The sequence below is a fragment of the Micropterus salmoides genome, unplaced genomic scaffold (genome assembly GCF_014851395.1).
Source record: "Micropterus salmoides isolate LMB-PRFRI ecotype aquatic unplaced genomic scaffold, ASM1485139v1 Ms_hic_scaffold_9, whole genome shotgun sequence".
NCBI lineage: Eukaryota > Metazoa > Chordata > Actinopteri > Centrarchiformes > Centrarchidae > Micropterus > Micropterus salmoides.
This window is the reverse complement of record NW_024044681.1, coordinates 12,096,524-12,112,684: the sequence shown is the minus strand read 5'-3', so window position 1 is coordinate 12,112,684 and position 16,161 is coordinate 12,096,524. Positions and strand designations below refer to the sequence as shown.

The 16,161-nt window shown below is 39.3% G+C and overlaps 1 protein-coding gene across 2 annotated transcripts; it reads right to left on the bottom strand.

Moving 5' to 3' along the window:
* Window positions 1-14,222: 14,222 nt before the first annotated feature.
* Window positions 14,223-15,606, bottom strand: LOC119895776. Of its 2 annotated transcripts, none has more exons than XM_038709081.1 (2): window positions 15,494-15,606; window positions 14,223-15,005 (listed from the first exon to the last, which is right to left on the bottom strand). In XM_038709081.1, exons 1-2 carry the CDS (start codon window positions 15,519-15,521, stop codon window positions 14,371-14,373), a joined length of 663 nt encoding a protein of 220 aa, XP_038565009.1. In that variant the 5' UTR covers window positions 15,522-15,606; the 3' UTR covers window positions 14,223-14,370. The 2 variants fall into 2 exon arrangements, with proteins under 2 accessions (XP_038565009.1, XP_038565010.1); XM_038709082.1 differs by having other exon boundaries at window positions 14,223-14,843.
* Between the last annotated feature and the right edge of the window lie 555 nt (window positions 15,607-16,161).

Below are 16,161 nucleotides of genomic sequence, written 5' to 3'. Positions count from 1 at the left end.
TTTCTCTAAGTGCTAGCCCGACCATAAAACTGGCACCATTTTGATTCCGAAGCTGATAACACGGGGCCTGACTGTTAAACTGACAAAGGGACACGAGCCAGCCATTGGCATCTCCCTGAACAGCCTATCAAAACTTACCCCACCACACACGTTTCCGTGGAAACTGACCTTATTCTTTGTTTATTACCACATCAAAAGGATACTCCTTGTCTCACCTAAGTGCGACATGTTCCAGACACTGAACTTTGGATGACCAAGGACTGCATTCTCCAAAAGACTCAAAGCATCTAATTAAATTTAATTAAATCTTTAGTTACCTGAATATGTTTGCCTCTATTTGAGTAGTTATGTTAACTGTTGTTGCTATCTGTTGTTGATATTAGTGCTGAAAAGAAGTTACTTGTGCAGTGTTTTTATTTTCAGCAAGACACTCCTTCATCTGATGTAATCAATGCTTGTTCATAATACTTTCTTACAAAATCCCTTTTTAAATGATGACAAAGAAATGTTTTACTATACTCTTAATCGCCAGCTTGAATTTAAGGATGAATCAACAATATTCCCCGGTTCCTAAGGAGAGACGATCTTTGATTTAATCCAAGCTTTCCTCATGTAACCTGAGCTCCCCCAAGTGGACGAAATAAGTATTACATGCCCTCGTCGGAAATGCGGTTAAATGTGTAAAAATACTGACCAATAATGTGACAATTGTTTCCTGTTACCAAATGCCTAGAACAGTACAACCGTTCAACCATTGAGGTTCGATTGTGGAAAATATTTGATTATAATACGTGCAAATAGATTTCTTTTCTTTAGACATTAAGTTTAGAAAGGCAGTTCCTGGGGAAACCTGAGACGCCCCCTGGGGAACCACGCCCCAGGCAACAAAAGAGCGACACGCGACCTGCTCGCGCTCTTCCCTCTTCAGTCTCTTCCCTCCTCTCGCTCTTCCACTCTGCCCTCTGGATGCTTCGGCACGCGCGTAGCGTGCCTCGCCAGGCAACACGCCCAGACTCGGCCAGCGAAACAAACAGGCCTTTGTTCGCCTGAAGCTACACACCTGAAGTGCCGAGACATCGATCTGCCTTCAGTTTGTTTTATTTTCTTTATTTCTTTGGTTTGTTAAAGTTATGAGTCCGTTAAGTTACACTGGACTAATTCAGGAACGACCAAGTTCCATTTTAAGCCTTTTTCGTCGAGCCAACTTCACCGAGGTCAGACCAAGCCACGTGGTCTCGCCAGCTACAACCAAGGAAACCAGCAAACAGCCGAATTGCCAGACGGAGGAGGCGTTTTCAATCAGACACGGAGAACCCCGAAGAATCCCTAGCAAAAAGCCAGGATCGGCAGCTAGCGTGGGACCCTTGCAACAGGCCAAAAGCAGGCTGTCGACAAGCAGTAAGACTTAACACACGTCCTGTGATCAGATGTCCATTTTAACTCCTAAACTATAGCATTAGTTTACTTTCATTAGTTCTTCTATGCCGTATGAGTCAAATGCTTCCCACAATCGAACCTCCAGACTCATTGTTCAGCAAATGTTTATGTTCCCTGTATCCAACCATCTTTTTATCACCTTAGTTAGAGAATAAATTCACTGTAATATAATCAAGAGCTGTGTGTTGCCTATTTATAGTTCCTGCCAAGAGAATTGACCCTTTAGATATGAGACTGACTGACTGATTTAAGATAATTGAGCGATTATTAACTAACTGATCACTAGTAATAATTGTATAATTATTCAAAACTACCTAGAGGTCCGGAGACTCTAGGATTATAACAACTCCGGTGGTGCCCTTTACGAGGAAATTCTGATTTTATGAATAATAATTCATAATTGGGTATCAATTCTCATATAAATTTATTAAAATGCATAACTAATAAATTTAGGTCCACTACATCTGTCACACGTTTATTATTTCCACTGGGTACCCAAAATGCCGCCACACAAACGTTTTAAAAGTGGTGGAGGCATCTTCTATGCTAATTTCACCCTCACACTCCATCATGCTGATATTGTGCAACAGCTTTTCACCTCAATGAGAAATATCTGAATGCAAATAAAGATAATACATAGGACTTACATTACACCCTGCACACTGCAGAAAATTGATCATACATTATCCAAATTGTGTTGGTTGTGAAGTAGATGGTACGCTGATGCGCTTGTTGTGGTACCATCCTCTTTTTAAGCAGTTTTGGTCAGATATTACTGAAAATTGTGCGTAATATTATAGCACTGGCCTTCCTATCAGCCAAGCAAATCATTTTAATGAAGTGGAAACAACGCAAACCAAACTGGAAAGTAGAGAACCGGGGTATGGACTTACTATCAATTGAACATGCTTCTCTAATTCTCCAAGGCCCGATGGACCCTGGAAATTTATTAGATCCTGTATTGAGAAAACTATAATATATTCTGCATTATTGAATCTGCTGTTAGATTCTGTACCTCTTTGGTTTTGATTTTTTCTTTTGCTCTTATTATTGTGTTCATTTTTTGTCATTAAACGTTATTAATAAAAAAACAGAAATGCATTAGGAATCACAATACTAACTCCAGAGAATGTCTGTGAGAGATGGCGGGACATTAAAACCCAAACAGGAAAAACAGAAAAGGTCAAAATGAAACTCAAGCTAATGGGAGCGAGCTAATCCAGACATAGCCACTTGTCCAGCAGATGCTGAAACCAGAGCAGGTGGAGGAAGTGGATGCCTCTGAACCCAAGTAATTTCTGTACCACCACTGTAAACAACTCATCAAGACTGTAGTCACCATGTGTCACCAAGTTCACTTAACATCCACTATTTATTGTGTTCATCTATCACCGGCTCATGTGCTGTTTGTCTTTCTTGGAAACTGTTACCTATTTAATTTAATTTTAGCTAGTCCAGTGCAGCTCCCTTATAAACTTTATTGTAGTGCACTCATTCTTTTACCTACTGCAACTAACTTCATTTGTAATTACTGGGATTCCTCTTGTTGTTGGTGTTGTTGGTGCTGCAGGCCAAGGAGCATAGAGAGCATATGCATTATTTTTATGGTTGAATGTAAATGCCAGATAAGTGGCAAGCAGCTTAACTGTCCCTGGGCTAAAATGGGAACAATTTGTGGGAGGGTCAGGTAATTTTTTACGTCTTCCAGTAGAGATGGATTGGATTTAAAAAGAGATTCCCTTTGAAACGATTCTTTGATGTCTATCTATTTCTTCTTACTGCAATCAGTGTCCTCGCCACATCCTTCCTTAGATATGCCTGCACTAATTTGCTTCTGCTCTTCAGTTGTGAATTTTGCACAAATCTGCCCTTAAACATTAGAATGGCATGTGTCAAATTTGAATACATTATTTGGCTCGTTCTTGGTTGCAAATGAGTATCACAAAAAAAGACACTGAGGATAAAAAGAATGCACACATACCCCGGAAAAAATCTTTTGGAAAGATTCTCATCTTTTAATCAACATAAACTTAAGCTATTAAAATCATTTTAATGATGCTTTGTTCAAATAAAAAAATCCAGAAATATTTGCTTGTTCAGTGTGAAGTGAGTCACACTGCACACAAAAGACAGTCACTCTTTCTGAGCTACTGAAAGCCTCGGCATTGACATTTGATGCAGGTTGGCAGAATGACAGATGTCCTCGCCCTGACCTGTGTTTTGAAAGAAGACTGTGACATGTGGTGGTTGTGCATTTCTTCAGCAGTGGTGTTGTTATGTCTCAGAACTTTAGCCCAGATGCAGTTAAAAAAATATGTGAAAGAACTGGACAACTGACAGCAAAATACATTTACATCGCCTCTCTTTTGGCGTTTAATTGAAAATATTATAGAATACTACTTCATATTCAAGGTTGTAAATGCAGCATGCATACATAATGTATTTCTCAGTATTTGTGTAGTGTGTCAAGTCAAGTAACTTTTATTTCTAAGCCACTTTGAATAGTCTAAGGACTGCAGAGACTCTGTGCTCTCCTCCCCAGTAAGCAGAAACATGCTTGAAGCTGCTTCCAGACACGACTAAGTGGGAATCTTACTGGAAAGTGTTCTGTAATGGTGCAAGGACAGAGCTTTCATCGGGTCCATGTTGTTGCTGTCCGCCATCAAAAGACAGCAGAGTGGCAGCTGATGTCGTCTTTCCTGTCACTCATCGGCTACTTTGTCAGCCTCAAGTCTTCACAACCACATCAGGTGATTTAAAAACACTGTTGCCTCGTTTTTTTCCTACAATATACAGCATGTCAACATCAAGGGATAACAATATGGGTATATTACTTTGTATTTTCGAAAAGTGCTTTTTAGACATGACAGCAGCAAGGCTGTAGGGAATTACAATGTCAAATTTAAATATCTCAACAACTGCTATGAAATTTTTTCATGTTCCCCTTATAATGAACTGTAAAAAAAAAAACATTAGTGAGCACTTAACTTTTCATCCTGCATCTTCATCAGGTGACCAAATGCCAGCAAAACAAAGGACACTCTCATCTGCTTCAGCTATACTTTGTGTTTAGTACAAATCATCAAATGCTAGCATGCTAACACGCTAAACTAAGATGGTGAACGGTTTAATCTGGGACTTCTCAACTAACCAACCAGACACAAGATTTTATTTAGTGAGTTTTAGAGGGGCTGGTAGTTGGATTTTGTTACCTTTGAACAGAACCAGGCTAGCTGTTTCACCATTTTTTCCATTCCAAGTTATGGACATCCAAAGCAACTTACCATTGGTATTTATGTCAGAGGTTGCACGCCTCTGGAGCAACTAGGGTTAAGTGTCTTGCTCATTGGTGGATGTAGATGTGTCACAGTGGAGAGCTGAACCCGGGTCTCCTACACCAAAGGCTGCATGCCTATCCATGCACTATCACCACCCCATGGACATGATAGAAATATATGTTTTCTCGTCTAACTCATGGCAACATTGCAAATAAGCCAAAATGTCAAACTATTGCTTTAACTATTGGCCTGATTGACAAAGGAACCATAAAAAACTCTTGTGCTTAATCAGAGATGTTTTTTCTTTTCATCTTCCATGTTCATACTCCATTGTAACATTCATCTTTGCTGATAGGGAGAGCAGGTGAGTCTTTTGAATTTATTTACTACATCCCTGCTTGTCGTTGTCGTCTGTTGCCCAATAAACACGATTTAATGGTCTATGATACAATTTCCATTCAGACATGTGCAGCTGCAACCTGTACACCACCTTTCTTTGAAGTTAAGGTAAGATTGTTAAAGTAGTTATGTTATTATGGTAATTTGATGTAGGTTAAATTTGTTTTGTTGGAGACATTAGGTTTGGATTGGCCATATGCTTAAGAATGGTTATATTTAGTCCAGAGATGATTATGTTGATGATGATGAGAGGGTTGAGGTCACAGTAAGAATCTGTTAAAATATAAAATCTGTTAAAAATTTGTTAATCTGTTAAAATAATTAATCACTAATGTTCTGTTTACAATCGTTATTCACATCTCTGCTTGTTTCTCTACTCTCCTTTAGTTGCTTCCTTCCTGCCTCTACACCTCTGTGTAAATGATGTTGAAGATATTATATCTGTTCTTTTGGTATTTCTGCCTTCCATTCAGTCCACTATCTAACACTGAATGCTTTAGCTGTGCTTGTGCTGAATGTCACCTTCTTCATGTTTGCAGCAGATACGATCAGCAGTGTAGAAATTGGCAAACATAATGGTGGTGATGGTCCTGTTTGCTTTCAGTGTTTATACTTGTGTTACAAGGGGTAATCATTCATTTATTGAAATCTTCTGATAACAATGCTACATAAGGCTCCAATTAAAACACAACAATGAAGATGAACCAGTAGAACAGTTTCTGCAGAAACTGGACATTCTTGCCAGCTGTTTGGCCTCTCTTTCAGACAGACTTGCCATTTGTCAGCCTTTATTAGCTTGTTTGTGATCATGTCCAGTGCTGCCAAATGTTAGACTTATAAACAAAGCCAAGATGAACATTACCAAGGCCTCTGATACTGTCAAAAGCTGATGCAAACAAAGGATAAGGGTAGTCTTAAGGGCCCATCACCACAAAGTGTTTTTGTTGTGCAGTCCTCCAGGTGTGAAGACTGACTGGAGGATGCTCAAACAGACACTTCAGATACTATTCAATATTGAGTGCGTACTTTAAACTCTTTCTTTTGGTCCTTCACTGTCCACAAAGGTGCAGCGTGTTGGATCGGCAACTCTAGAGGTAGTGCGTGGCACAATAATCCTGTCCCGGGACAGTCTCAGGGGACAATAATAATATCAGCTTTGTTTAACATCTCCTGCACTTTATATAACATCAACCAGGTTGTATTTCTTAGTTCATTTAACACTGTATTTCTTTCCCACCTAACACACAAAAAGAAAGAATGTGGATCTATTTTTTTCCTGACACTATTGAAAGTCTTATGCAGAGAAACAGCTACAATTTACATAAATAATAAAAGTGACACATCTCACTTACGGTGACAGTGGGTCACCAGACATTAAGTTTGCAGTTATGTAATAAGAATTATAGTAATACACTTGCAGCACTTTTCAAAACAAAGTCACAAAGTGCTTTAGATGGTTGAACTAGGATTAAAACATTTCCGGACTGCAGTGAAACAAATAATATCAGACAATTAAAAATAATACAAAAATCAAATGGATGTCCAGTAATGATACGACTACTACTACTTCTAATAATAATAATAATAATAAAACCAATAAGACATGTTGGAAATAAAACATTAATAAAAAGCTATGATACTGATTCTGCAAAAAAACCCAAAAACAAAACAGTTTAGATACCTATCCAGTTACCATCCAAACTGTGGACTAAACCATGTGATGTTAACTTACATCATGTTAGTTCCACTTTTCCCTTAGGTGCCCCAGTCTGGCAGAGTAGGAAGCATATCCTTTGCCTTCTGCAATATAAAACGCTGTTTAAAGAACAATAAAATTTAAATATGGAAGGGAAAGCTTTACTACAGACCAATTCACATTTGTATGTTTAATTCAGAGAGAAATCCCCTTCCCAGGCTCTTCAGTTCACCTATCTTAATTAACAGTGGGGAGATAACAAGGAGCGAATTGCAAATGTGGCCTCGGAGTGGTGACTCACCCATAATACGCATTAGAATAATTCCCTTTTCATAAAAATGACATATTTCAGCTGATTGCTTTTGCACTGCCAACCCTTCATTAGTCCTGCCATACAAATGAAAATGCAGCTCTATGGTGGGATGGTTTTGGCCAATAAACTGTAAATTGAATGGGAGGGTAATATGCAAAGATATATTCAATTGCTCATATCCATCACTTTTATTTACCTACGCTCCTGCTCTCACACCTTTCTGTTGGAACTATCAAATAATTTTATCAGCGTTCTATACTCCTTATGCACCAATGCCAGTTCATCCTATTGTCCATTTTACACTTGACCCTTTTTCAGACTAATACCTACAAATTTAGTTCGACTACAACCATTTCCATAGCTTAATAAAAGGTACTGAAGAGGGTGACATCTTCCAAGACGAAAGAGGCTTTTCCACTGTATTAAATATCCACTCTGAGATTCACAGAGACATAATATAGCCATGTGTTGCTGTCTCAAGTTTTACATGTTAAAGTAGCTGGCAGACCAAGGCATTAATATTTTACACACTCGTTTTGGAACATTCACATACATGATAATTGATACAGAAGGACACAAGGTTCTGTGCTCTATCATTCAGTGACATGTGCATATACTTTATAGCTAAGGAAAAAGGTATACGTTCTGATAAGGTGCCTACAAGTCAATTACAGACTTCAGGCTACATCCACACTACTACGTTTTTGTTTTAAAAGGACAACCAACTCCATCTACACCAGCGTTTTAGCTGTGTATCGGAATTGATCTTCGTCTATATTAAAACGACTATAAACACACATCAAGTGGCCATTCATGTACACTGGGCATGCTCGTGCTGATGTGAACATGAAGAGTGTCTACTCTGCAATAGCAGAAAATTCAGCAAAGGAAGAAAGTACTACTACAGACAAACTAAGAATAGAAATGGCAACTGAAAACTAGTGTTGTAGTCAAGACCGCCCAAGACCAAGACCGAGGGAGGGCGAGACCGAGCCAAGACCAGTTCCCCACATTGCATGACACACAATAAATCTGAAAAATCCACATTCCCATTAAAACACCCACATACAAACACTTAAGCACTACACACTACAAGCTGAAATCAACGTAAGCATCTTTATTCAACACTCCTTTTTCATTCATACGATCGTGGGGAGGGGTGACAGTCGTTAACGGTAACAACACATTTTTATTTTGGGTGATTTTGAATCAAAATGTTTTACATCCAATCGAAGTTAGGATGTTAACAAATAAATCAGACAATGCAAAAGCAGTTATGGTCTTGAAATAAAATCCCAAGTCCTCAATGTCCGATACCGAGACAAGATAGAGTACAAATGTGGTCGAGTCCAAGACAAGACCAAGACTATCAAAAAGTGGTCTTAAGACCGGTCTCGAGACCAAGACCAGTCTCAAGTACTACAACACTACTGAAAACAGACTCTGAGTTGTCGCAAAGCAAGTACGGTGACATGCACTGTACTGGTGTATTAGGTTATAGCATTGTTGCATGACTGATAAGACCCAATCAGGAGGCCAAATGTGACCGTCTGCGTCATTGTTTTCAAAGTCTTCTGTTTTCGTTTGTCCGCACTGATACTCTACCCCGGACACAGGGTCAGTTGTGTTTTCAAACTTTTCTGTTTTAGGTGTTCGTATTCCCCGTTTATGTCTGGAAGGCAAAAATGTAGTAGTGTGGATGTAGCCTCAGTCTTGTGAACAGCTTCATTCACAAGCTCTATTCATAGCTTTTATATATATATTAAATCCTTTAGGGTGAAACCAACCAGGTGTAAAGGTCCATTGAATTCACTTAAAAGGGGGGGCCCTCGCAAATTCTCTAACATTTTCGTTTATGTTAAATCATCAGCAAGAGTCACAAACGGACGTTTCGGACTCTACGCACCTCAGCGTCTGTGTGTTAACCAAGGATCTGATATCAGTTATAATATTAACCTCAGCTCCACCCCTCAATCATCAATCAAAGCCATCACAATAAGATTAGATTAGATTTAACTTTTTGTCAGTATTACAAGCAGTTTAGCATCTAACCAGATTGATTGATTTTGTTTGATTGATTTTGTCATTATCTGGCCGTGCCACCCTATCAGTTCCTGTTTCTGTCTGTCTTTGGGTATGTGTGGGGCTCTTCACTCTCTTGGCAGGTCCAAGCAGCAAACCTCCCATGGCTGCTCTACACATCCGCGGGTCATCCCATAATCAACCCTTGCAGTTCTTAAACCCTGGCTCTGCACTTCATTCTTAGCCTGATCATCCGTTCATTTCTAGTGTTTTTATGGAGTCAGAGTTTAAGAGCTTGCTTGGTTTTCATCCTATCTCCACCTGCCTACCCGCTCATGGTGCGTCCCTGTCTGGAGATTCCCCTTGCACATTATTTGTGCAATTATCAATAAATCCCTTTTGATTTAGCCTTTTACCACTTTCCTCTTGTCTGCATCTGAGTCCTCTCAGCTACCAAACCCTAACAGGTATTCTTTTATGTGTGTGTTATAAGTGCCCAAAACCCCCAAAATTGCCAGTTATTTTACAGCTCAGCTTCTCTCATGATGATGATTATGCATTTTAATGGTGCACAACAGTTGCACCAAGGTCATTATGAGAAAGCATGTGCATGTGTCACAATTTCCATAATGCATCATAGCCTCAAGGCTCTCCATAGACGCTGTGTATAGCTCACCAGAGGCTAGAGTTGCTAACCAAGGCAATAAAAATAACATCAAACATCACTAAGCACATTCTACAGTGAATGACTAGTCCAGAACTGAAACCCATCACACTGAAATAAAAATGAATAGACAATAGACAATAGACACAGAGAAGTGCTAAATTCCTTCAATATTTTTCTGAGCAGAGCGGCCGAGGATGACAAGCCCCTCACAGAGTGGGCTCGGGGTGTCAGCAGGGGGTCCTGTCCTGACCAAACATACGCTTGTGGAAAACCTGCACATGCTGTCACTGAGACAGCTGTTTTGATGAGGGTAGCCCTTTGGAATATGAACAATTTTTTTTTTTTCTGAGAACTTGCATGTGTGCCGCAAAGCATGACTACACACACACACACACACACACTCAGTCTGTCTAATGTGGCAGTGTTGGTGGTGAATAATCTAAAGGTGGTTCTGTATGGCCGCAGGCAAACAGAGGAGGTGGATCGCCACCTGAAGGACAGTGTGGCAGGATGGCATTAGGGGGTTAGATATTCAGAGTCCTTACTGCAGCAGGGAAGAAGCAGTTTTTAAATGGTTGTTTAGGTGGACAAAGACCTGTAGCGTCTCCCAGAGCATGGATTTTGAAACAGATAGTGAACAGAGTCAGATGGGTCAAATATAATCTGACCTGCTCCTTTTGATTATACATTTGTTGTACAGTGATTCACTTTATGATGGGAGTGGAGAGCCTATGATTTTGGAGGATCTGTTGACTGAATGTGCCGCAGTTTTATGAGTGTCTAGGCTACCATACCAAACTGTAATGGATTTAGATACACCAGTGATTGCTGAATAAGACTATAGCATGTTTCACATTGAATTCCTTAAGTTATTAAATGAACAGTCTCTGTTTGTGATAATTAATAATAAAACACTTGTTCCCATATGATTTGTAATCACTTTGGTGTTCCCCTAACTTTATCCACTAACTTGTCAAAAACTTTGGTTTATGACCAAATGTCTGCAAAACTAATGGCATTCCCACCAGCCTCAGCTGTAGGCCTACTTTGCATTTAGTGCTCATTATCAAATGTTAGCATGCTAACATGCTAAACTAAGATGGTGGCATGGTAAACATTACACTGGCTAAACATCAACATGTCGATATATCAATCTTTTTGCGCATGGCTGAGGTGGAACAGTTGATGTGTCAATAAAAGCAAACTGCGATAAAGTGCAGTGGAAATTGTGACATAGCATACATGACGCATGTAATTAAAACATCAACTGATGTCACACTGCCTGTCTGATCGACCTGTTTAGGTCTCTGTGAGTTTTGCTGATTGGTCTGTTTAGTATCTGTTATTTAGTATGTGTTTTGGTTCTATCTCTTGTGTTCTACTGTTTCGCCTTGTTTATTCTTGTGAGGATTGTTGTGTTGGTTCTCAGTCTGTTTTCACTGTTATGTTGTAGTCCATCTGTATTAGTCTGTAGTCTACGATGTGCCTTTAGTGCTGTTCAGTCTGTTTCCTGTCTAGTTTGGTTTTGATCCGTGCCTGCCTCAGTTCCTGTCTCTTTCTGTTATTATCTGGTGTTTGTTTCATGCTTGGTTTCTGTCTGCCTGTCTGTTAGGTGTAATTGAGATCTCTGCCTGATTAGTCGTTCATTTGTTTACGATCATTCTGTGTGTTCTTGTTCTGTTCAGTTATCTTAGTCCGTTCTGTCTTGTGGAGTTGCCTGTGTTTCTCTACTTGGTCTTTCTTGTCTGTTCTGTTCCAGTTAGATTCTCCTTGTGTTTTGCAACTTGTTAGTATCTGTCTGTTTCCTCCTGCTGTCTTTCAGCCTGCCTGTTTGTCTGCTGTCATTATTAGTATCACCTGTTTGTGCTCCCACCCTCCATGTTAGCCTGTGCTCAAATGTGTCACTTCTGTTCAGCTGTTGCTGGTTCGTTGTATGTATGTCTTCTCGCCGCATGTCTGCCTGTTACCTGTCTGTTCCTGATTCCTCTTGCTTGTTGGAGTATTACCTGCTGGATTGTTTTGGACTTTGCTTTCTGTTCCATGGACTTAGTATTTTGGTTACTCGTTTGGATTACCTCTGTTTGTGGACTACCTTTGTTGAATTTTGGATACTGCCATAAGTTTTGTTGGCTTTAATAAATACTCAGAAACTGTACCTGTTCTGCCTCTGTGTCCTGTTTTTGGGTCCTAAAACCTGTTCCTGCCTGAAAACACGGCAAAGCGTGACAACTGAAGCTTCTACTCTACTGAAAAGATGCAAAATTTCATACATACCGGTAAACATAAATGCAATATTTGCTTAATTTCTAATATTTGCACAACAGTAGCAGATGGAAACTTGCATTCATTCGCATTTTCTGTTGTTGATGTATTTGTAAATTCAGTTAAAATTTGCACTAAATCCAGATGAAAACCTGGCTATTGTCATTGTGAGGATGCTAGCATGCTGACGTTAACATTTGGCGCAAAGCACCACTGTGTCTAAGTAGGCCTACAGCCTCACAGAGCCTCTAACATGGCTGTAGACTCTTAGTCTTGTTTTTGCTTTCCTATCCTATCAATCATCTTCCAACCTGATTTACTATCCTTTTAATCATCTCTCAACCTAAAACCCTCTGGGGTTCCTGACCTCCAGATAGGCAACACACTGTTTCAGGTCATACTCATTTCCTCCATTGTTACCGTTGCTGTGACTCACAAATGCACCCTCCTGATTTCTGCATCATTTAAATTCAATAGTAGGCATATGGTACCTTTAAAACATGCGTTTATGTAGTGCATGTTAAGGTACCACATGCCTAAGTGGTAATTCTGCACTGTCTCTGCAATGTCAATGCACTTCATCAGTGAAACTCTGCAGGGCATCTAAACAGTATGCAGCCATTCATACCAATCAACTGCTAAGAGTTTGCATTAAAGCTCTGCCCAGCATAGATTTGGATTTAGTGTCCAGAACTTGACAGCTGGGGAAATAAGAGTCAGAGGCTTGTTCTTGCCTTGTGTTCTGTCTGTCTTCTGAAATGACATTTGTATTCCTCTGATGGATTATAAAGTCATTTATTAAAAAAAAAAAAAATAGTCACAAGGTTTGTTTGCGGCATGTGTAATTCCTTGATAATTTTTTTATGCAGGGATTATAGCATGGCTGAGGAAACTTATTAATACTGGAGTTAGGCAATTAGAGTGGGATAAATCACACAAACTGCAGGCAGCTTGATTCAGTGATTGCTTGACTTTGTAGGAGTGAAAAGGCTCAGGAGACTGACTTTGTTCAAAAGATAATTGTTGGCAATGACAAAGTGGGGGGGGGCTTGTTATACTGTATTTGTGCGGTCTTAAAACCATGATCCAACAGTTTAAAGGGCTTTTTGAGGGTCAAAACTTGGTTATAGCGTTCAGGTTAGGAATTGGGTTAGGGTAAGGGTTAATATAGGCATGTGGTTGTGGTGGTTAAGGTTAGGGAAAGGGGCTAGGGAATGCATTATGTGAATAGGGGGTCCCCACAAAGATAGTGCTACAAGGCCGTGTGGGTGTGTGTGATGCGGGTGCCTGACCAAGCAAATGTGAATGCCTGTAATCCAGTTACCCACTTAGTAAATTATTATCCTTGACCTTGGAGCGGGAATAGACAAATTCTTTACTGTCTGATTGAGCTTGAAGAAGAAGCACAGTGAGAGAAAACAACAGCAGATAAGAGTCAACGAGATGCAACAATTTCAGTTCGGTCCCAGGATCAAATTTGGGAACAAGAAATAAATATCTATTGTACCATCTCGTTGTTGTACAAGAATGATGTTTGCGCCTTTAGCCACGTATAAGCCACATATAATATCAATGTCATATAGCTGAAAGTACATGGACATACAGTATGTGATTTTTAGACATCACACGGACATAAAGTCCCATTAGTATAAATCTGCTCACATACCAGCTACACTTTTCTGGCTTGAGTTAGCATCAACAGCAATTACTCTTATAAAAGAAAACTAAGAGTCTGCAGCAATACTAATGACTCTGTGAAAGTGAGCTAAATGTTAACGTCGGCAAGCAAACGCTCAAAATGACAGCACCAATATGCAATGTTAAGTTGTAATGTTTACCATGTTCACAACTTTAGTACAGCATTTTATCATGCTAACATGTGATAAATAGCACAAGTACAACTGGTAGAATCTGATTAGTTTTGCAGGAATGTAATCATAAAACAAAATATTAGTAAAGTATTAGACAAAATAACAATATGACCTGTAGATGGCGCTAGATGAAAACCAAACGGATCATAAAAGTTATTAGTATTCATCCTGAGAGGAACATGAACATCTGAACCAAATTTAACAGCAATCTATCCAAAGGTGATCTCTGGATATAAAGTAAATATATTGTCCAAGATAAAGTGTCAAAAAAGCCCAATTTAATCACTGCTCTAAATATTTATTCACAAAAATTTGAATTCACAGCCGTCACATTAATGGACATCAAATGGGATAATTCACTTTCCCCAGTAGTCTTGCACATGTCAGCAGGTGTGGCCGGGTTGAACTGTTGGGCAGGATTTGACTCAGGAATACAAACTGTCTACATCCACTGTGCTCTCCCAAGGTTCAAAACAATATACAAAGTCTTCTGTTTCTCCTTTGGGTGGTGGGAGTAAACGTTCTCTTCTGTCAAGGATTTCTAGAGGAAGTAGATAATCTGTGTTGGACTCTGTCCTCTGCAAAGACCAGTTTAGATGCTGTGGTTTGTTTTGACTTTCACTGGCTATAACTTCTTTCATCTGCTGTTTTGATTCATCAGCTGTATATTCACAGCATGGCGTGTTGCTTGGCTCTTCCTTGACAACACCTTTCCCTGGTTTGCTGCTCGCTGCAGATTCTGCCATTCTGTTCTTCTGATGTTCTGAGATGATTTTTGTCTGAGCTTCAGCCTCGGCCTCCTCAGCCCTGATCTGCTCCAACAGTGTTGCATACTTCTTCCCAAAGCTTTCCTCCCTTGGTGGTGCCTGCAGCGCTGACATAGGCACCTTTACAGGAGCTGGCGGAACAATGAAGCCTTCATAGGTGAGGCTGTTTGACTGCTTCTTTGTATAAACTGAAATACTGTTACGGGTTGGAGGAAGCCGAAGACCAGTATGCACAGGCAGAGTAATCCACTCTGCTGGCATCTGACAAAGTATATATTTCTTTGATAAGGCAACTGCAAAATGATAGCACAAGCGCAATGTTATTAAAATATTGCGGTTGTTAAGATATTGCTCATATAATAACCACAACAACTTTATTTCTAAGCACATTCTAATAAAAAAAATAATAAATAAAGTTTACAAAGCTGACTTGGAGATAAGTTAAGACAAGTGGAGAAAAAAAATTCTGAAGGTAAGATGGGAAAGAAATATAAAAGATTAAAGGATTAAGGTAGATCACTCCAAATTCAAGTGGGTCCTGAATAAAAGGACCAAAAAAAAACATAACTTCAATGTGTCACTATTTAATTTTGACAAGTAAATAATAAATAACAAACTGCATGACATCTAGATATTTAGATCCGACCTTTACAGAATACAGCAGAGTAATGTTAATTTTTATTTATTTCTACAAAGAGGTTGAGCTTTGTGTCATCTGTGTCATATAACATTACTCGAAGGAAAACAGAACCCCTGTGCTACATGTAAAATTCCAGCTTACCCTTTTTTGCCACTTTTATTCTGTCCATGATCGTGGATGAATAAAAACAAGTGTTGGTGAAGATATCTGTGATCAAAATCCACTGAAAGCACCATCTGTGAACCAAATGTAACCAAAACCGTCACCCTAGCAACAAAGTTCAAAATACAATATCGGAATATAACATAATAAATGTTTACATACAAAAGGAATGGGGCCACTCATAGTGACAAACCCACAGAGAATATTCACCCAACTCTGCAGTTCAAAGCGTTTTAGCATCTTTTAGCTCATTGTTTTGGTTTTCTTGGGACGTATTACAGAAACCTCCCAACCTTCAGATCCCATCTTAACTGCTTGGTAACCATGGTAAGGGTTAGGAACTGATTTACGAGTATTGGCCACACAGTTTCACAAGTCAATATTCCTTTTCTAACTTAAGATGCATTACACAAGCATCCCAACTTTGTAAAATCTTAAACTATCCTAACTTTAGGACAACTGTTAAGCTGTCCTAACTTTTACTTTTCCACTAGGTAATTACATACACAGGAAACCTCAACATGGCTGTAAAAAGATCTGAGGGACAAAGCAAGGAGAGCTTTCTATGCAATAAAAAGAAACATTAAAATCTATGTTCCAATTGAAATCTGGCTTAAAATTTTCCAATTTGTACTAGAACCAATAAT

What these genes read in the sequence shown, in the direction of transcription:
- LOC119895776 (XM_038709081.1), bottom strand. Translation starts at nt 15,521, where the DNA reads ATGGACAGAATAAAAGTGGCAAAAAAGG. An exon ending in AATAAAAGTGGCAAAAAAGG is followed by an intron (nt 15,006 to 15,493) that starts GTAAGCTGGAAT and finishes ATCATTTTGCAG; the next exon opens with TTGCCTTATCAAAGAAATAT.